The following is a 23,126-nucleotide window of genomic DNA, read 5'->3' on the forward strand; positions in this document are numbered from 1 at the left end:
CCCATTCTCCAAGCCCTAAAAGCCCAAGCCCACAAATAAGTTTCGATGTGAAGTTTCGGATGTGTTGTTTCGGTCACAGACTGCTTAGTGAAAAAAAGAGGTTGAAGAACACGCCAATCAACTACACTTTAAAAAGAACGAGTCACGCAGGTTTTGTGCTTGTCGTTAACTTGATTCCAGCTCTCATTTCAAGATTTCAACAAAGCTTTATTGCATCACAATGAACAACATTTACAGGCGCGGAGACGACGAGAACATGTGTGACGTCTCATATATCTGCAAAGGACATCTCACGGTCTCTACCGCATCTTCATCTCCGAGAATCGCAGGAGGTCGGAGGTGGCCCGCCACCAAAATCCCTTGGCGCCTGTCTCGTGGAAGTTCCCGTTCAGGTTGCTGAAGGCGCAGTTGCCATACCGATGCCAATACCACCAGCCTCCTTCGAGGTTAGAAGCGCAATTCCCTGACCAACCATCATGATCCGCGTCCTTCGTTGAGAATGGGAAATTGTTGAGAAGTGAGAGACCATCTCCGAGACGATCTGTGGTCGCATTCCCAGAGTATCCGGATACGTGCAGTCTGTAGTTGTCGGAGCCGGGACCGATACGGAAGGACCTGGAAAATTATTACCCGGCTACAGAAAAGGAACGGTTATTATGCCCTGCTCGCATCTTCACCACCCCTGATGACCTGAGGTGCTAGAGTAGAGTTGCTTTGGACTGAGTCGTGTTCTTTTTATATTATTACTACCCTTCGCTTTCTCATAATATAATTAGATATATATTTGTATATATTTTTCACATGATAATTGCTTAGCTTACCATAATTATTAGCATCCACTCTTACTTATACGTAAGATTGTGGCTACATAATAGCAAACTAAATCTCACAATCCTATCACTTCCGTAGAAGGGGTCAATCCCCACCAATGACGGTCCTCAGGGAAGAGAGCTAGTCGTAAAACATTGGGACTCTTACCTAAGCAAATTACGGTTAATAAAACTAATTGACTATAAGAATTCCAAATGGACCCACTACAGATATCATATACTGCTTAAAATGCGCAGTTTCGTTTCTGTTTCGCTTTTGTTTGTGGTATTCACGGGGTTTCTCGACTACAATGGTCATTTGCATGAGGTCAACATTCTTTATTTTGCTTCCGTAGCTTCCGACTTGAAGCACGTTCCAATTTTAGGCTTTTAAAACATATATATTCGGTCACCAGAACCGTTGCTTGAAACTCGCCTGTATTTCGCCATCCAGTGGATTCCTTTATCTTTTGTGATCATGTTGATTTCCAGTTCCATGTCTCCTTTCTTTGTCAGTTCATGCAACTCCTCGAGCCCTGGAAACAAACATCACGAAATGTTACAAGGCGTAGCTTTTGAACAACGCTATTTTGCAAGAACAAGCCTTAAAGGTCATAACTAGCGCAAGTTTTTGTTGAGTCAAATCCGTGAAAAGTTGCGTTTATTTTTCACAAATGTCGAACAAAGTTGCAACAAGTTTCATGAAAAAAATGTTACCTCTAATATTTCACAAGTCTGCGCAAACACACCTGCGCTCCAAACATGATGTGATCTCAACTTGAATTTAAGCCATTGAAGCCATTTTATTCAGAAAGCCACCGTATTCGGACTGCGGATAAAATATTTTAAAAATATCAACTACAACACACATGCGATTTCTGTGGCATCGAGGCTACGCACGCCATTGCTCCGTGCAGTCGTGCTGTTATAGCATGTGGAACCGAATTAAGTTAGTGACGTGTTTTGCAAGCAAAATCTGAAGAAATGGGACTATAAGATTGTGATGGCGTTGAGAAACTGCAACAGTGATGAATAAGTGTTTATAGCTTGGAGAATATCGTCGATTGAAAACGAGGTTAGATTTCTCTCCCTTCTTACACCTACTTTTATTTCTACTATTTTTTTCAACCCTTTTATTTCTACTCCATGCTATTCATGGCTGCTGAGCGCGTAGCGTTATGGCCGACTAGCAGTGGCATATATCAGAAACTTGGCGGTTAGGGCTCTGCTGCGCCAGGGGCGGCAGGTCCAAGGGGGCAGCAACAATAGCTTTCGATTACGATCAGTATTTTTAAATTGGAGTTGGCTGCGGAAATTGACAGATATAAGAGGCTAGTGCGGAGCACCACGTTTGATCTTAATGCAACAGCGTTTGGTGTTTTACAGTTAAATCCCACCTATTGATTTGACGCCATATTTATGCTCGTGTCTAAAACTTTGACTATTGGTGTTTTAATTGCGAGCTGTGAGAGGAGTTTCCCAAAGCTCAAACTGATAAAGTCTTATTTGCGTTCCACCATGAATGATGATCGGTTATCAGCTCTATCCATTCTTTCTATAAAAAGGGACTACGTTTAAAAACTTGATTTTGAGAACATTGTCGCTGATTTCGCTTCGGTGACAATATCCAGAAAAGTTCAGTTTGCATCAGACGAGCACCATAGTGCATTTTGCGAAAGACATAGTGATCATTTTTTTCGAACCACAGATTGATTTCAGCTGCGCGAGGCAGAGATTTTCTATGCGCGCAGACCGTGTCAGCAGTGCACGCAGCATTGAGGGAACAGTGGTCGTAACCATGATAAGATCGAAGAGATCCAATCAAAATCTTCCTACCGAGCCACAAATCTCCTTCACAATTACCGAATCCTTTTTTGTAATCATCCCAACCTCGGTAAAAATTCACATCTCCGTTTATTCTGCGCTGGAAGACCTGCAGCGGTACAAATAATAAAGTTTCAGAAATGGTATACATCCTATTCTTGATTGTCTTTATGATTGTGGTTCAAACCTTATATCGAAGTTCTGTTCACCACAAAACAAGTTGCCTGATGGGGTTGCAAAAGAAAGATTTAAAATGCTACTCACGGTCCATCCCTTGCCTGAAATGCATTTCTTCTTTTCATCTTTGATTTTGCGCTGAAGGTCCTTCTGCATCCCCGACATTTGTTCCAGACTCTTCATGAAAAGTACACAGAATAAAACCTTAAGTGGTGACGTGAATCTATTCGTATTCCAACCCCACAGTCCCCCTTCGAGATCCATTTGCCGTTGACGTATCTTCTCACACAGAATTTCGCTGGAAAAGAAAAAATATGATCCCATCCGAATTGGAACACAAATTCTTCGTACCTGACGAACTAAAGTATATCACGAATCCGTACATGAATGGAAGCCAAATCTTGAGCGACATTTTCGGAAGCAATCTGATAATTAATGCAGATGTCGCGAGGATGCGTATTGCTACTGATCTCAATAAGATATAGGCGTTGTTGGATAGATCGATGTATAGATGTAGAATGTAATGCGACAAACTTCAACTGAGCCTCAGCCGCCAATGCATTTCTGAGTTGCGTGCGCACCGATTTATCACCAATTCCATTTTTTTCTACACAACCATCAACTTCATCGTTTATGAAATACGTCTTCCTAGGAAAAGTTTCGAAAAAACTCTGATTGATGACTCACGACTAGGGATGGTGTGAACCTCATGACGTCACGTGACGTCATATTGCTAATTCCAACCCTACATTTCAGTGAAGTGATAGCCTACATTACACGATGCCTAGCGACGACTCGGGCCACATAATTCCACAATGCTGAAGTACATACTGACTTATTAAACGTCGCCAAATGTATCCACTGGGGCAATCGAATGATGATAATCCCATAAAATCAATATCTTCCGTCGCTTTGCCAACAATTTCGATGAGGACTTGCAAGGGAATATAAGTTTGCGCCTTAACGGTCTAGACCAGACTGGACAATGTATTCGGTACCTGAGTATTGCTACGTTGATATTAGGCAGAGTGTAAAACGGGTTTCCATACTTGCTACCAATATTACCCATTAACAAGTTATACAGCAGTAGCCAACACCCCAAGCGCACGGATTTGGTTTTTATGATACAATAAACATATGAAATCAAGATTGACCCGGTACGCCTGCTAGAGTTTTTACCTCAGACAACGATATCCACTTCACGGATTGGTTGAATAAGCATAAATCGCTGACTACCTTTAGCTCTTGATGTTGAGTGATTGCGAGTCAACCTCACAGCAGAGAGTCACTAAACATTCGAGCATTTCAAACATTTTGTAACAAAGCAAGTAAAATCTTTGAGATTCTAAAGGTGCATGCTCGTTTGGTGTTGATTTTTATGCTGTCAGTACCATGCTCATAGCTTTCCGCAGTTGAAATACAATATATTTCAATCAAAGATGTTATGATGAAGTGAAAATTGTAATATATGAAAAAGGTTCACAGTGCAGAACCTACCAAGGTTCGTTTGTGAACGTGAACCTCTAAATATCTGAGGTTCACACACAGAACACAAACGTAAACCTCACGTTCATACCATCCCTACTCACGACCATCACAAAACCGCTCAACTGTAAGTGGAGGGGAAGAGAAAAAGACGCTCCGAACATTTTTTCATACTGCTGGATACGACTTTACCACACTAGAACAACCAGATAAACACTTGACTGTTTTTCATCATACATAAGAATTAGCGCAGTAGCGATTATCAAATGGCCTTCATAATAAGCAAATGCCACAGCATGGAACTAATCAACGATCTACAGTAGGCTGAGCAGTAACTCTCATCACCGCGGTAGTATAGAGAAACAGAAATTCACTCCAATTAATGTAGGCTACATGATGCGCATGAAGTTACACTGCATTGTAAAATCATGGCGTTTTTTTATAAACCCTGTTTGGTAAGTCTACACGTTTTTCTGCAGGCTGCCATGGCATGTCGCATAAATATTAGAATCTCTGTTACCGGACATTGTCAGAGTGCCAGGAAAACTCTAACGTACCGCAGTGACATGAATCAGTCTCAACGGCTGTAGAAACAGCCTTAGTTCAAGGAATTTGTCCTCAGTAAGAACACGGAAGTTGCGCAGCGTTGTGCGTCACGTCACGATCGGCATTTGCGCACACTGAACTAACCTTAATTTTTCGACCATGCCTATGCCATTGCACTTTGTAAGCGAGCGAGATAGTGTGATGGTGATGCGTTCGGCTTCTCGATCAGTAGGTCGTGGGGTCGAACCCGGCCGGGTCCGTATCGAAGACTCGAAAACTGGTGTCCGCAGCTGCTCTCAGCAATCACGGATAGGGTGGAGGAGAAAAAACGGGAGCGCAGATCATAGGTGACCTCACGGTCGTATCGCAACTACGTCGTCAAAGCATATCGATGGTGCAAGCGAAAAAGAATATCATCTCTCTCTCTCTCTCTACGGACATCTTGCGTAGCTTTCTTCTACTTACGTTTCGTATACTGCAGCTTCCACAGTGGAAAATAGTATCGACACTATAATTCTCGTTGATAAATCCCTCTTAGTGGCAACGAGCGTATCATAGTACTGAAAAAAATCATCTCTCGCTACCGGACTCAAATTATAAGTGACCAGCCCTATTTATAAGCCAGCAAAAAAAACATGAACAGTGCTCACATTCCCACAAAAATTAGGAAAACAAAATCGGATGGCAATATCTCTATGATAATCGCATGATTACACTCCGTGAACTTTTTTACAGTTGCATGCAGGCAGGATATTTCCTCACATGCAAAAAAATCGGACCTGCAGGAGTTATGGGGCCTCTGATAGATGTTTTCTGTTTTGGGTGGTTTAAAATAAATTTCGATCGACGCATTCATTTTTCTGCACCTTCCAATACGAACAAACCAGCAATCATTTTAAATGTGATGTAGGGCTTGTATCAAGCTATATAACGGCGCATATTTTCTTCATCCAATACCGTCCTTGGGTGGACTTTTTTCAATTCATTTACAAAATTTACAGAGTTGCAGCCAACGATACCATAGCCAAATCAAGCAAAATAGTTGGATTAACTAGTCATGCAACAACAGAAACACCTCTATATACATGGACGCTTTATCTAATAAATACCTGTGATGTTTTCAGAGGTGGTCAGTAATGAAGTACTTCTACATTTTGGGAGTACTCATGTAGTTTTCCTCTACTTCTGGTACTTGATGAAGTGAACCTGATTTTCCCTACTTCTACATCGTAATATTTTGTAATCTACTTACTTACTTATCGCTATTTTCAGTTCGACGTCATTCAGTTTCGCGATGTCACTTATTAATCATACTCGCTTATCGGCATAAACCTAACGGATTGTCTCCAAGCCATCAAGAGATTGGAGCCAACGCATGCTACGCCCGAGACGCGATAGTTGGCCAGCGATGATAACTTTCGTCCAGGCCTATTGCAGATGCGATTGCCGAGCGCAAATGGGGTTTCTGCCGATACATTCCAAACCGAATTCTAGGTATACCGCATACTTAAAATTATGTCTAGGTATGTGTGGCATACCTTGCATACCCAGGTTCGACGCCTATGGTTCTGAAGTTTGATCAGCCGCAGATTCAACAAATCTGTAAGTCGATCGTTGCTCACATATTCAAATTTCCACCATTGCTAAGAAACAGCAACACCTTCTTTCATCTCAGTTTTGACGAATTGATTCAGAATGGACAGCTTTTAAAATCTTGGTAATGTTTCTGACGCGTGTGCGAATAGTCTGAGTGGACAGTCAGTACAAATGCGACCAGTGGTCAAATAAGACACTATAAGACACATTCGGTTTTATTTCTCCTCCATGCTATTCGTGGCTGTTGAGTGCGTAGCAGGATGGTCTATGCCAGTGCTTTTCAACCTGTGTGACGGTTCGCACTGGTGCGAATGAAAAAAATTGCAGTGCGAATGACGAAGGTGGTGCGAATAGTGCGCATGAAAATCCGGATCGAGTGCGAATGAAAACCGTGATTAATTGTTAACTTTTCTGACGTGGAATAATTCAAATAAACCTAATAGGAAGTTTAAGATCAGTTTAACATTTGTAGTTGCGACACAATTGTAAAACATAATACGACGCACCACTCATCGTAGCCCTCACAAGCCGTAGTGAATTAATATTCCCGCACTCTAATTATTACGTAACCAAAAGCCTGGTTTGAAGCTGGTGTAGTGGCAGTATAGAGATCCATACATTCTCTATAGTGGCGGAAATACAGTACATAAGCCCGTCTGAGCCCGGGACAGGCTGAAAAAGTGACGTCAAATTGACTTGCTGCTTTCTTTCGCTAAACAATCATCATATTTTCGTAATAACTGTTCGATTTGCGCGAGGCACGAGGATAGTAGTATATACCATCATTACAGACTCACATTTGTAAGTTACTGTAACGCAAATTTTCACCCCTCCAAGGCAGTGTTGGGATCAAGTCACTACCTTCCAGTCACGAGTCAATTCGAGTCATTGCACATTTTGACTCGAGTCAATTCAAGTCAATCGATTTTGGAAGGTGACTCGAGTCAAGTCAAGTCATTCAATTTTTGGAGGTGACTCGAGTCAAGTCGAGTCAAGTCAAGTCAAGTCACGAGTCAAGTCACAATTCAAGTCAAGTTGCCTATTCGGAGTTTGTGGCATGATTACATCATTGAATTTTGCTAGATGTCTGAAATATATATTGAGTGGTCATTGATTCTGAACTAATGAACGGATATAGAGTTAAATATACACGCAAGAAGGAGCTGTATCGCTCACATATTCATAGAACTCATAAACTACGCAAGTAATTGCATAGCCTCAGTTTATAGTTACCAGCCAAAATAGAGAATCGAGAAACAAATGGATAGGATGCAATACGTACTCCTTTACTAATTGATATGACACAATTCGAGCCTACGCCAATGGCTGAGGACTATATAAACTATATTCGAATTCTATTTAAATAAAACAAAAGGTTTGGTTAAGGTAAGAACAGGGAACACAAATACACATTTTGCTATTAAATTTCTTTACTAATAGTTTGCGACAACGTAAGCTGTAACCTTCGATCACTTCGTTTGCGGTCAGTTTATTTGTGAGAGAACAATGGAGGCGTTTCGCGAACAATCCGATCATATGGAAGATACAGTGATATTTATCGACACCGATTACTTGCTGACTTGAAATCGACTCGTGCATTTTGCTCCGAGTGACGAGTCAATCCACATTTCTGATACGCCGATTCAAGTCAAGTCAAGTCATTTTAGCAAAGTGACTCGAGTCAAGTCAAGTCATACGAAAAAGGTGACTCGAGTCTGACTCGAGTCATCCCAACACTGCTTCAAGGTTTATTACAGTATGGACTGCAAAGGGTATAATTTCGGGTCTACACGGTGCCAGAGCTATCTGTTAATATGTATGTAATATTTATTGAATTTATTGCAAAAAATCCTGCGATCGTTTCTACATATCGTAGCCAATAAACGAGACACGCATTAAATGTGGCTTTATCAAGAGAATTCATGATAAGATTCGGCCGACCGTTTTTTCTGGAAAACAAGGTCGAAGACCGTTTGGATTAACTAGTGTAGGGGTGTGCAACGAGCGAGTTCAGGCCTATGACACTCATTCATTTCGAGGCCAACCCCTTCTGCGTCGCGGCACATGACGACGTCAAGTTTTGGCGAACAAACCGCTGATAAATTGCGGTGCCAAAAACATAAGCGGTGACAAAACCTCGGTCCAAAAGTTACCGATGTTGGATGGCCAAACCTTTCGAGACGGATTGGATATGTTCTGTTATCTGCACAGAATAGTCCTGTTCTTGCAATCTGAGTACACAGTAGTACAGTTGCGACTGGCAGAGGAATTTAATTTGCCCTAATTGGAAATCGCGTGCGTCAGACATGTTTTGTAGAGCTGTGTTGGGTAGAATTGTGGTGTGCGCGTTCCCAAGTTAGATTGAGCTAAATAGCATAACACACAGTATTATGAGTTATTTGCTCTTCTCATAAACTTGCGAGACAGAAGTTGAAGCCACGTATCATCAGGTAACGAGCTCTAATGTGCCTACTCTCATTGATCGTTTTGCTCCTTATATTTCAAAGAAATAAAGCAAAAGCCTCTACACAATCATGTGGGTTTTTCACCCTTTCGGCAGATTGGAGCCTTGCGGGACCTTTATGTCAGCTCTCAAATACGATTTCTGCCAGCAAGCATTTTTCACTCGCGAAAAATACGCTGTGTTTTGGATAGGAGTGCAGAACAGATTTTAAGACCTGGCCAGTGGCCATCCAAGCACTATTAGACGTTTTTGTACAAATTCCCAACAACATTGTTTGGCCGAGAAGGGTTTTAGTGAAATAATTGGAAATTGCCTTCTTATTGAGACACTTGATAGCTTAAGCTACATAGTAGCCAATTTGTTGCATATCTGAACCAAATGTTGTTAAGTAGGCATATCTTCATCTACTTTTTGTATAACAATTTTCGATTAGTTTGTGCGAATGAAATTTATTTTACAAAGAAAGTGCGAACGGAGCACAAAAAGATTAAAAAGCACTGGTCCATGCGGTTACACAAATATACTGAAATCGATTTGGTGTATATTTTTTGTGACTGTTCGTTGGATAATTAACCTGAAACTGACAGCAATCAATGCCAAAATATCAAATTGTCGGTTGTGTATGGTTACAAGAATATGATCGCCAAACGAAAATCGTCTTTTGAAATATACTTATGGAAATGCAATATGTGACTCTACAGAAGGTTAGCACAATCATGGAACTTGTTCCCCGCTGTCGCTTTACACCGACTATGGTTGCCGTTAGTATACTATCAGGAATGAGAAATATTTGCACGTCTCATACACAGTATTGATTTGCATCATCGCGAGGGCGCGAATACTGAACATATCACACATATGATGAAACAAGATCGTTATCCAAATGCGAATGTGTATATTACATGTTCGGCTCGAGCAACGCAAAAGAGATGCACTTTTCCGGAAATGTCGTTGCATGACTCGTTTTTTGGAACTCCACCGAATATCACATGTAAATCGAATCGAAACATTTCAACTCTTTATGCATTATGCCAATTCGGTTTAACTTTATCATGGGTTCCTGGGTATGCAATACACACTAAAATCACAAACAGATCTCGATTATATTTATTTTATAATATTATCAATAATAAAATAATTGTTAACTATCTGTACAACAAAATCAGAATATTGGTTGCAACTAGTAAATGCTCCTGTTGAGTTGTGTGTTCAATGAAAATGATAGATTGCACATATGCTTCGAGGTTGGTGAAGAAAATCTAATAGTTAATATCGTGATACCTTGTGATAAAACACAGAAAATAGACTCGTGGTTTCAATTAGGTTGTGACTGTGACGCTTTAATGTATGTTTTAAGAGACTTTGACGCTCAAGAAACACTTTCACGTTATTCTACAGTTCGATTACAACAACATACTCACGATACGATTTAGCGCGAGTGTGTAAAGGACAGCGAACATCTATTTTTCAAAAGCAACTGTCTTCTGGTTGTATTGATGCGAGTACAATCATTCGATAACCATCCACTTTCCTTTAGTAAAGTAGCTTGTTCTGTGTGTTAGATTTGTGCGGCATGGGTCGAATACATATCTACTGTTATGTAGGAGAAACTAGATGATTGCGATTACATTGACAGATTTGTCAACCAGTGACTATGGCTTTGTGTCACGAAAGACACCACGATAAAACTTGGTAGAAAATTTTTGTTTTGTCAAAATATGTTTCAATACCGATGTGAGTGCGAAACGGGAATTTCAGGACGATATTGTCGCGAATGTTACACGTCGCGCTGAACCTGAAACACCAAATTTTCATGAGGGGAGCATATCATGGTTGTCGGTATTAATTTAGCCACACTAAAATCATGCTTTAAAATATTCCTTGTGGAAATTTTACATAACGATAACTAAATTTTGTAGAATCACGGGTCTTGGTATACGGTGTTTTCAACTCATCGGGTCGCGCAAGACTTGTCGTTAGTATGAAATATTATTGTCAGGGCGGGATTTGCGTGTCTTCAATAGAGTGTTTATTTGATTTACCAATACAGTGAACATATTATTTATGGGAACGAGATAGTTGTCAATCGCGAACGAAGAAAAGGTTTACAGAGTATAGCCCTATAACCAACCAAGTGACGGTTTTGTAGTATTTTGTTATAGAGCAGTGGTTCCCAACCTTTTTCGACTCATCGCCCCCCTTTTAAGCTCCACACCGATCATCGCCCCCCAAATATTGGGAACCGAAAAACAGCACTTCATCAGCCCCCCCCCGAAAAAAACGTTGGTCTTTGGCACCATAGGGTGATAAACCTAACCCCAGACCCCCTCAGAAAGTGGGCTTTTTGTCGCTACATATTAGCTATACCCTATTTCATGTACTGTTTGGTGAGTCACCGTATTCCGCCTAAACGCGCGACGCGCGACAAATTTTTATAATTCATGCTTGAATCGGTCAATATGGCCGATGTGGTATGTTGGAAAAGGTAGGACCAGTAAATAATAATTAAACATCTTCGGGCGGAATCGTTGTTATATTGACTTCTTTAAATGATGCTATTTCGTGACCTCCTATATCTGCTATGCCAGAAGATATGGAAATCGTCACAACGTACTAAACTAAAAGACGCACATGATTTCATATTGGTATTTCTTTATTCGCGAATAATTTTTTCCTTGCGGGAGGGCATTTGTCCTGTAGGGTTAAGGTCGCCAGGACAGGAACATTCGACGCCAGCTATTGAGGCGCCTATATACAATTAAACATATATGTAGGCCTATATATATCGAAGTTTTCGGTAAGCACAAGGGCATTCCTTTTCGGCCAAGGTCTTCTCGCTGCTGATCGTTCTGGCACACTTCTCGGAGTCGCATGTTACATGGCCTCTAACTTCATATGTCTTGGTGCGTCGTGCCGCGGTAATGGCCGACGACGAAGTCTCCCATTTCCATAAATCATGCGTATTTTGTTGGGTGACGGGGCTCCCAACATCAAGATACATGAAAATATTACATCGCGTACAGCGCGAAAAATTTTTGAAAACGTCGCATGCATTTCTAAAAAATTACTTTATCATTCATATTAATTCACGAAATGAGTTGGGGCTTCCTTCGGCTTCGCCCCCCCCCCAATTGGGGGATTTGGGGTGCGGTAGTTACGGTCCCGACTCCAATAAAGCCGTTTTAACGAGCCATCGCCCCCTTCGTTGTTTTCGCCCCTATCGCCCCCTTCGTCCGTTTTCGCCCCCTATCGCCCCCTTCGTTATTTTCGCCCCCCTAGACCGCCAAATCGCCCCCTGGGGGGCGATATCGCCCACGTTGGGAACCACTGTTATAGACAGGGTTGCCATCGACATGGACCAAAAAATAAGGACAGTCGAAAAATTAGATTAGCATGAAAAAGCGTTTTTGTACATACTTTGTATTTATACTAGCCGTGGCATATCACATTCCATACTTTTCGCCAGAAACAATCTGCTCCAGCAACTCCTTGTTGTTACAAAGTTCTTTATAGATGTCACGACAGCTCATGTCTAGATTTACCTACACTCAGGGGCGAAACAGCACTTCGTCAGCCCCTCCCCCGCAAAAATATATACGTTGGTCTTGCCCGTACGGTGATAAACCAACTTCTTCCCTTCGTTGTGATTGTGAGCGTGAGCAAGAACTCCAATAACAATGGTTGTAGTCTTGATCCTGGCCGAAGAAAACTTATTTGTGATGCTGGAATCTCATAATCGTCGCAAAAAAAGCGTTATTACGCCTGCTCATTTTAACTAATCAGAATAAGCCTTAGTAGAAGCTAAAACTGTATGCGCAAGTGCAATATATTTTAGATAAAGTTATCAATGATTTCTAGTTTTACTACTTTTTAACCTATGTGTCGACTGCACTGCGCCCGTTTTCACTACACAATAAATGCAGCCTTCCCCACAGCTTGAGCTTATTCTGCCGTAGACCAAAAACAGCAGGAACCTGGCACTGCTGTTTACTGCTAAAATGACGTCCGGCGTGGTAGCTTTGTACAGACTTAATTGCTATACCACCACTCACTGCCCTAGCTATCTCACCACTTAAAAGTTCAATCTTGTGGTGTGTACGTCACGAGAGTTCCTTCCAGTTATAATGTCATAAAATCTCGACGCGAAAGCATAATTTTAGAATAATATGCAACACAGATACCAGAGAAAACGATTGAAGTTCAGTAGTGGTTGAAAATAAGACAAAATAAGGACGCGAGTCGAAAATAAGGACGTTTCTTAGAAATAAGGACAGTTAAGTTTTCTAAGACGTGACCCTTCAAAATAAGGACAAATCTTAGAAATAAGGACGGTATGGCAACCCTGGTTATAGAGTATACTCATACATTTTTCTGTACCTTAGATATTGTAGCCTAAATAACTACTTGGTATAAGATCTGTTGAGTGTGACAATTCGTATCCGTCACAGTTGAATGTTTAACCACACCGAAATGAACCATTCTCCTAAACATAAGTTTTTCAAAATTCTTCGTATCGTAAAAAATGTGATTGTTACAAATTCGAAACAAATGTACTTCTATTGACGATAGAAATTAAGAACAACGCAATACTTCGGAATTGACTGTTTGTCATATGGTATGTTAACCAATCACTAAACGAAAACGGTAACGAATTGTGATTACAACTCGGTTATAGTTGAACGAAACAGTTACAGATTCGTAGGTTTTGACGTAATCTTAATTCACCGACGAAAGCTTGATGTGATAAACCTCGATCAACATTCGAGTGGGGCAATTTTCAAAATATGTGTCGCAAAGAAAATATTGAATCAAGACTCACGCATTTGTTTCATATTTCAAGCGTGTGAAAATTATTTTCTGTTACACCAAATTGTTTTCTGCGACAATAATATAATTTGTGTCTAGAAAAATTATCCATACGACGGAACCGATGTTGGGAAATGTCCATAATGCGACGAGTGAGTAAAATACACCTTGAGTTCGTTGTGATCCGATTATTCTCATGTCACGCAAAAACAACCAATGTATTATACAGTGTGTGTAATTTTGTTGAAATGATTACGAAATAAATAATAATAATAATCACGTCGGTTGTTACTATCGATGCTTTAGCTTTAATATACTAAGTGATAGATTCAAATATCTGCGCTATGTTGACAGCTCAGTGATACTCTCGGGGTCTTGTACTGCTAAGTCAGGACTGATGTTGTCTAGAATTCAACCACGTCCAAGTAAGATCTTTTAGTGATTAAGTTTTGCGGTGAAAATTACTTTACCGAATGGAAATGGAGAAAGGTATATCAATAGTACTAATGAACAAACACATTTACCATATGTCCACGTAGGTTGTGTTTCTGATTTCTTTGATGTTCTACAAGTAACTCACGTCCATCCAACTATGATAACGGTAACAAACATTTTCGAAATTGATTTTGTGATGATCAAAGTGTTTCTGAAATGGTGCGAACGGATTAAGCAATAATCAAGCGGCGGTATGTCAATTCGCATAGTGTGATATCTTGAAACCCGGAAATGCGCGTAAGTGTTTCAATTCTCACCACACACTCTAATTATAAAATATTGAACAGATTGTTAAATGTATCAATAACGACTTGCCAACGAAAATTAATAAAATATGTTTTGTGTTGGTCTGTAAATTCAACATTAACCATATTGTTGCTTTACATTTGACCCTGGCGATTACAACTGACCGATTTGCAAAATCTTAGCAAGCACATTATAGCATTCTGTAATACATACAGAGGTGAGTAATGGATTATTTCCCAATCAAAAATATTTCATTACGAAATTCGAACACTGCGGTGTACTTGGAAAAATCGATTCGCGATTGTGTTAGGTAGATTCACAAATGGAGATGGTAAAAACAATGTTTTCAAAAATTTTGGTGTGTAACTTTTTCGTAACTTCGTTACAACGCATTCGTGATGAATTGTCGATTGTGATTTAGGACCATAATGAATTGTCGAAGATGAATGATTTGTTTTACCCAAATAAAAAATACTTCGCTTCGGTCTCGCAGAAATGTAATTTTGTATGAATGACATAGACAACAACAAATCTATTTCTACAATTTGAAATGAAACTTTAAACAAAAGGGTCTGGTGACTTGTATTTTAATATTGACAAATACGTTGATTAGCATGTTCAGTTTACAAAATGATACTTTAAACCAGAGGTCTCAAACACGCGGCCCGCGAGAGCATTTTGTGCGGCCCGCGACGGCATTTTGGAATTTCAAGTATTCAACAATATATTCAAGTGCCATATATTTTTTTAGATATAAGAGCTTAAAGTTCCATCTAAAACTACTAAAAACATCACTGTGATCTCAACAAACTTCACTATCACATCACTTTTAGAAGCTACCATGAGGTAGAAGATCAGCTATTACGTCACATTTCTAGTTCATGACGATAGAACATGACCCGTTGATGATTCGTGACTAAAAATTGTGATTTGGTTTGGTGCGACCTTCTCGTAAAATTACTCGGTTTTGGATTGACTGAGTGATTAAATAAAAATGACTCGAGTAGAGTCGGATCAAACGTTAAAATCAGATAAGGACTTGCGAATCGAAACGGCGACTTGTTAATCCTACGGGCGCAACAATCTATGAAACTGTCATGGAGAATAGCAATATACCAAAAAGTCGTAGCTTTCGCTGCTTAGGGTGTCAGCATGGCAACCATTGGCATTTTATGACCCCCATGACGTATATAGTTGGTTACATGCTGGGTGTTGTTTGTTCTCTTTTTCCCTGTTATTATCGTAGGAGTGTAGGGTAGCACTACGCTCTACAGCTGTAACACCAATGAATTATACGCCGATTGGAGATTCTATTCCAGGGGTTCTTAACCAGGGTCCGTAGACTCTATCGGGGTACGAAGCACCACATCAGGGTGTGCGAGTTGCATTGTGGAATTAGGCCTATATGCTTTGGAATATTTTCTTGGCCAATTTATTCAACTGGAAAATAGTCTTGTGTGAAAATGGGCTTTCTGATTTTAATATAGGTACCATCAGAAATTGTGTTGAAAATGGACAGGCGCTACGAGAAATCTCATTAGAAGCACAACGGGTACGATCGCTAAAAAGACTAAGAAGCAATGCTATTACTGTGGCTCAATAATTATTATATTCAAGTTGTTATTGATAAGCTCTAATAATAATCGAAGGCAAAATCTAACGCTGATTTAATTTGACTTTGGCAATGACAATAACAATAGCCTATATTTATCACGACTTTATCAAAACCAGGATTAGGCTACACCGCTCAAATGCTTTGATATCAGATCAATGTTCGGTGTATTTTAAAATACACTACATAAAATTGTGACACGTCAAAGGTCCACTAGCTGCACAATTATAACCCGACAGTTTTACGATGTCATGATCAATGTTCCCTAAGCTGCGCACGTGCGCATATGCGCAGTGCTGACATGGTCTCTGGGCACAGAAAATCTTAGTTGCGCACAGAAAATCCAAAGTGATGACCTTTTCATCGTCGTTACGCACTGTTGTCGTAGGGTCTGCGCAGTGAGTTGGTAAGTCTGCGCAGACTCGTCAAAAATTAGAGGGAACATTGCTCCTTGGTGAGAACACGTGAGAAACCATTCTAATACCAATTGAAAACACACTCATTCCGACGCCAAGTTGTGTTATTATAGTTCGCTTTATTACGAATTTCATCAATCAAACACCACATGATTACGATTACGATACCATGAAACGTCAGGAAGGAGCCGGAAAGATATCGGATAATATTTCAATTATACCGACGCAATGTCAGAACATGTAAATATGAGGCCTGCAGAATGAATGGAAAGTAACAGAGCATTTCATGAAATGGACAAGCGACGAAAATGAAGTGTCTTATGTCGATATACTCGGTGAGCGAAATCTATATGGCGGATTCAGTTCCTGTAATCTCTGATAACGTGCACAATGTCCTATTAAGCATATATAATTGTACAAATGTGCAGGGTTGTAACCAAGTCACAAGGCTCCGAGTCACAAGTCAATCTCACTTTTATATATTTGAGTCAAGTCGAGTCATTTTCAATTCCCACCGAGTCAAGTCCGAGTCCAAGTCAGCGAACAGAGGACCGAGTCCGAGTCATGGTATTATGACTCGAGTCCGAGTCCAAGTCATTGTGTTGACTGCTCAGTTTCCAGTTAAAGTCTCCCTAAACACACTTTTTTAGATTCTGTTTGGTGATATTGAATGGTTCACATTTATAATATATCAATTTTCCTCACTTTTAGCAGTTTCTGGTGGCATTTACAAGCATCAGTACCAACAAACGAAATCCCAATAGTGTGTTGGCTTCGAAATTACAATGAAATATTGGTCTTGGCCACCTTAATCTCGAGTCAATGACTTGCTTCGAGTCATGTGCAATGACTCGAGTCCAAGTCGAGTCAATACACAGATTGACTCGAGTCGAGTCGAGTCATTTCCGTATTTTGAGAAAAAGACTCGAGTCGAGTCGAGTCATCCGAAAATCGTGACTCGAGTCTGACTCGAGTCGAGTCATGACTCGAGTCATTACAACCCTGCAAATGTGACGTTACGATTGAATTTGATTACTATTTCGTAATGTCGATATACCAATGATCCGTTAAAACTGACGATGTAATGTAAAGAAGAGCGGGAGAGAAAAAAGTAGAAGAAACTGAGAGTACCTCGATATGTATTCGCTGTTTTCGGGATAGAATTCAGAAAAGAGCAAGTTTTTAATGATGTAATAGTATCGAACTGGGGTCAGAATAACGGGAGTTAGGGCGTGGTTTTCTATTGTCGAGTAGCAGGACGCTAACATGCCGTTGACGAGAATGGTTCCGCTAGCTGTCGAGGGAGCATACACACCGGTATAAAGTAGCACAAGTTCCACTGAGTCGACACGATGCAGTGCAACGTCTGAAGTGGCGGAACCTTTCGAGAAGTTGAAACCGTGCAGATAATCACCGGGTCTCGCGTTTTCAGCGTATGCAAACACTCGCCCGTGAGTAGCGTTCGGCACGGTCGCAGATCGAGCCGGCAGGATTTGGATGAGGTGAGTTGAAGATAGCGTGATACTTCTGCCGTTGTCCGTTTTTATCTTTATGAACGTATTCCCATTTTGTCGGTTATTTGGCTTCGTCCAGTGTAGAAATGCGATGACTTTGTCCTACACTACTAATCCGTTAGATTTCAGGGTTAGTACGGTATCTCCGCTCCGTAGTTTTGACAGCGGAACGCGCTTTCCGTCTGGTCGTGTGACGTTGGAAGATCCTGGGAAACATGTATGAAATGAGCCTAATATAGAAATGGAAAATTATGTGATAAATCTTCTCAACATCAATTATATTAGTGACATATCTCGGTATCAGACTATATTACTGGTTCTCAAAGGGAGCGGATTTGAGAAACACGGGTCCTGAAAATAGGTCGGGATGTTAGGGGTTGTAAGCGTGCGAAGGAGGCGTCTGGGGACCGAAAATATTAGAACACTCGGTCAATTGTGCTTTGTTAATTGTTTGTTATCTTGTGAAGTTCAATGATCAGTGGAGATTGATAAAAAGTGGCTCGTAGCTTGACTCATCCCGACCCGCAAAAAGTTAAAAGTATTAGATCTGGAAAATCGTGCGATACATTATATCCGTGGTTCCTAAAGTGTCCCAGCCAGTGTGTTATTCAGGCTACTATAACCAATAAGAGACACGAACATGCAGAAAAGTCGTCTCGACAATGTGGATTGAGCGTGAAAATGTGTCAATCCAGCTGTAATTCACGAGTCTGTTTGATGCTGTTCGCGACTGAACGACAACATTTCCTTATTGGATTATCTCGATATTGTGCGGTATAATCTAATCATCATTATCAGTTGGCGTATCTCTTTCTCTGTATATATTCACTTGTCAACTTAGTGCTTTTAAATACTTTGTGGAAAAGTCGATTGTTAAGCTTCTACGTAATGTTCCCTCTAAGCTGCGCGCGTGCGTGCTTGCGCAGTGCTGACACGGTCTCTGCGTACATAAAATCTAAGCTGCATACAAAAAATCAGAAGTGATGACGTTTTTTATTCATTACGCACTGTTTACTGTGGTACCGCGCAGTGAGTAGATGATTGCGCGCAGATTCGTGAAAAATTAGAGGGAACATTTCTCCTACGTATCTATGTAGGTTTACGATCCTACTTACTTTCATTTGAGCTGTTCTATTCAGTCATTCGGGTGGATAGGCCGTGCTAGAGTTTAGCGGCGTTATACCTTACCGTCAAGATTACACAGGCTTCTGCACCTATAGTCGCCACTCGATCATTTTGCGTACTGCGCAGAATCAGGAGTCACAGTAAAATATTTTGGTTTCTCCGGAAAGCTCCAACTCGTGTAGCTCGTGTAGTAGGTGAACAGTGCGGAGTGAGAGAGAGACACTTGGTGGCCAAGTCCGACATGCTGACATGCCGATAACACAACAACGTTTTCAATTGTAACTGACTTTCAATTACAGCAGGTAGCAGGGCGGTAGCGGGTGGAATTAGACGCTGTTGGCCCCGTTCGCATGCTAAGGGCGCACATCGTCCAGTCATTAATGCTTGGTTTTGTAAATTGAATCGCAAGTTTTCTATGGTTCAAAGGTCCGGAATCTTGCAAATATCATGCTGAGAATTTGTGACTAGAAGGCATGCGTAAAATATTGGTGCGTACAATACAAAAGGCGAGTCCTGCATTTAACATTCTATAAAGGGGAAGTTGCAAGCACATCAACCCCACTGAATCGATGATCTTTTTGTAAAGTGACTCTACCATCCCAACACTAGAGAGCAGTACAGCCCCGCGGTACCGATGTTGCCGGGAAGAAATGCGAATTTATCAACAAATGAGTCTCACCGAATGAGTTTTTTTTTTTACCTGTGAGCGATTTCAATATATTTCGAGTAGCCTAGCTGCAATGTTTAATTGAGTTCACTAAATAACAACAAAGTAATATATAACAGTACTCGCGAGAACTTCATGATTAGTCTTTTCTCGTGTGACATGGATGAGCTACGTTTTCGAAGACACTATGAAAAGAACAATCTTCCACTTCGGCCATGACATATCTGTCAGTGCTATATTCGTTGGTAATTGTTATATTCATAGGAGCAATAATCAGAACAGCTCATACCTCCTGAACTCACGCAATCCCGTCCGTTTGGCGCCAGTTCATATCCATACCGACACACACACTTTCCGTTGACACATCTCATGTTGGCCGAGCAGCTGACCCCAGTGCATGTGTCCGGTTCTATGGAGACATTAATCGCTCGAGATCAAAAGCATTGAAACGCTTATTCTAGGCATAATTTTAGTTCTATAATCACTTACTTCTGCAAAATCCATCTATGAGCTCATTTCCATTCACGCATTCGCATTTGCCGTTTTGGCACTCACTATTAGTCTCACATTTCACGGAAGCACACGGGTCTGGAATGAAACGATCATGCAAATAACCTCAAGTTAACTTATGGTAACATCGGAAGCGCATGTCGTGAGTTCACTTTATGCCAAAAACTTTCATCACGGTCTGACTTATGGCGCCATATCGCTTAGCGAGGTTGGTAGCTTTCAATTTTGATAGGTATGTTTCAATTTTGTATAATAATAAAATATAAAACAAAAGTGAATCCACCCATTTTCGTAATTATGAGAGAATACCTGCTTGAGGCTGTTGGGGTGCTTTAGTCAACAGGTGTAAAACCTGGTGGTGCGTGACTTTCACACACCGGCATTGGCATTGGCCATTGACACTGGCCGGCAGTAACTTCCGATGCAGAACACACAAATGATGTTTGGTACCCTTGCGACCAAGTAAACTATACCGCCAATGAGATCGGCAGCGATAACATTTGAACACTAAAAACAGTGCGTGGGCGAAACCTTCGAGGTTGATATCTCCAACCCCTGAAATATCCCCTCTGCCTAAATCCACATAAGCTCTGTTGTAAATCCCAGGGGGAAGGAGGGTTTAAGACTAGGGCTGGGCAAAATCGAGTACCTGAGTGATTCGATTCTGAATTACGTAACATGCTTCGAGTCGAGTCGACTAATCGAGTATCACTCATTATGACGTCATAACAGAATGTGATATGTCAACATTCAAATGTGTACCGTTTATGCCACCACAAAGAATATAATGCCTGTTATCCATCTCATGAATGATACTTTGCTATTTTTCGACCATACCGATATCATTCCACTTGGTGACAATGCTGTGGGATAATCATGACTTCGAAAATGTGCTACGTCCAGTAACCTTCGTAGCTTTGTAGTATATGTTTCGTATGCCACGATACCGCCGATCAAGGTGTAAAGGCTTCGACATTGGAAGATGGTACCGAAAAGATAATTCTCGTTGATAAATTAACTTTCAGTGGCGATAAGCGTATAATTTCGGTACTCGAAAATATCGTTTTTTACTACTCGACTCGAATCATTAAAATTAATACTCGATTCAGATTCGAGTACTCGAATCATTGTGCCCAGCCCTTGTTAAGACTAATGTTTGGGGCCGACTGACTAGTTGCATTTTAGATACTGGACAAGGGGTGCGATGAACATTCAATGACAGCTCAAGGGTTGCGAGTGCCAAAGAGGTTAAGAAATAGTACTCCATGGCTAGATTCGAAATTCGATGATAAAATCACCTTGAACGGAGACCAATTTACTTGCAATTCTTTTATAATCGTCACGCGCCGCGAAGATCTCATACATTTCAGCGTCGTCCTCAGTTGCTGATAAAATTTCGTGGTTCCATATTCCACTTTTTATCGAAGCTGAATTAATCGCAACGTCTTAGTTGTGATCCTTGTACAATCTGATGTCCGCCGGTCCATCTATACTCTCAATGTAGAACTGTATGGTAACGCGTTGGCCGACTTTTACCAACAACTCTTCCTCCTCAGGTATAATGATCAGCAAGTCTACAATCACAGATGCAAATTAAAGGCATGACTCACCATCACACAGCTTCATTTTCTCATACTTGTTTCGCAAATGAAAGGATAAAATTCGCTATCTTTGACTCGTTCCCACGTCCGATCATTTGGCATGACACAGGCAGTGGTATCGTCACCTACCACACCGTTTGCAGTATACCTATATTATATCATGTTAACGCAATTTCCGCACGTGGACTACTTCCGACCCTTGTCCCACCATCGTGACTGATTATGTAAAGGTTGCCTATCGATGTCATCATAGACATCAGTGTCGCTCCAGTACCAGCCGGCGTTGCTAATCCCAGTTGCATATTTGAGACCGATTCGGAAGATGTCGTCACACCCTCTAAATCACAGCGGAGTCATCTTAGGTTTCGGTTCATTTCAAGCTTTTCTACGAATTATGAAATGTGGTGCATGATAGGGATATTGTGAACCCCTGAAAGGTTCAGGTTCGTGTGAACGCCAAGCCTTTTGAAAGGTTGTGTGTGAACGTGAACGTGAACCTCGTGACGTCATATTGATAATTCCAACCCTATTTTTCAGTGAAGTGATGTACATTGTACACGATACCTAGCGACGGCTCGGGCCACATAATGCCACAATGCTGAAGTACACATTGGCGTTTTAAACGTCGCTAATGTATCAACTGGGGCAATGAAATGATATAATAATACCATACAATCAATATCATCCGTCGTTTTGCCAACAATTTCGACGAGTACTTGCAAGGGAATATAAGCTTACGCCTTAGCGGTCTAGGCAACACCGGACAATGTATGCGGCATCTGAGTGTTGCTACGTTTATTTTGAGCAGAATGTGCTGTGGATTTGAACCCATTAAAATGTTATACAGCAGTAGCCAACACCCCAATCGCACATATTTGGTTTTTATGATACATTAAACATTTGAAATCGAGATGGCCCCGTGCGCTTGCTAAGTTGTTTACCATCAGACAACGATATCGATTTCATTGATTGGTTGAATACGCATCATTCGCTTACTACCTACATGTAGCGTATTTCGCTCTTAATGTTGTGTGATGGCGGGTCAAGCTCACAGCAGAAAATCACTAAATATTCACAATCACAAAGCTGGATATTTCGAACAAGCTTTTGTGACAAATCAGGTAAAGGTGCATGCTCGTATAATGTTTATTATGCTGCCAGCGCCATGCTTAGAGTGGCCCGCAGTTGAAATGCAATATACTTCAGTCAAAGATCTTCTAATGACGTGAGAAT

At 40.9% G+C, this 23,126-nt stretch overlaps 1 protein-coding gene across 2 annotated transcripts; it reads right to left on the minus strand.

The window, feature by feature from the left end:
• Window positions 1-23: 23 nt before the first annotated feature.
• On the minus strand, window positions 24-22,277 carry LOC145441415 (fibrinogen-like protein A). Of its 2 annotated transcripts, XM_080319265.1 has the most exons (8): window positions 22,102-22,277; window positions 21,591-22,041; window positions 20,072-20,191; window positions 3,050-3,108; window positions 2,898-2,987; window positions 2,646-2,742; window positions 1,246-1,345; window positions 24-615 (listed from the first exon to the last, which is right to left on the minus strand). In XM_080319265.1, the coding sequence occupies exons 2-8, from the start codon at window positions 21,655-21,657 to the stop codon at window positions 300-302; spliced, it is 849 nt and encodes a 282-aa protein (XP_080175391.1). In that variant the 5' UTR covers window positions 21,658-22,041; window positions 22,102-22,277; the 3' UTR covers window positions 24-299. The 2 variants fall into 2 exon arrangements, with proteins under 2 accessions (XP_080175391.1, XP_080175392.1); XM_080319266.1 differs by lacking the exons at window positions 20,072-20,191; window positions 21,591-22,041; window positions 22,102-22,277 and adding an exon at window positions 3,162-4,764 and having other exon boundaries at window positions 29-615.
• Window positions 22,278-23,126: the final 849 nt, after the last annotated feature.

The sequence above is a fragment of the Botryllus schlosseri genome, chromosome 6, assembly GCF_051294905.1.
Source record: "Botryllus schlosseri isolate E-star chromosome 6, Bs_hap1, whole genome shotgun sequence".
Lineage (NCBI taxonomy): Eukaryota > Metazoa > Chordata > Ascidiacea > Stolidobranchia > Styelidae > Botryllus > Botryllus schlosseri.

Coding starts and splice junctions, on each gene's coding strand:
- LOC145441415 (XM_080319265.1), bottom strand. CDS start 21,657: ATGTATGAGATCTTCGCGGCGCGTGACGATTATAAAAGAATTGCAAGT. Junction 2,988..3,049: donor TCTCGAAGGGGGACTGTGGG/GTTGGAATACGA, acceptor CTTTTCATGAAG/AGTCTGGAACAAATGTCGGG. Junction 1,346..2,645: donor TGAAGGAGATTTGTGGCTCG/GTAGGAAGATTT, acceptor GTTTGTTTCCAG/GGCTCGAGGAGTTGCATGAA.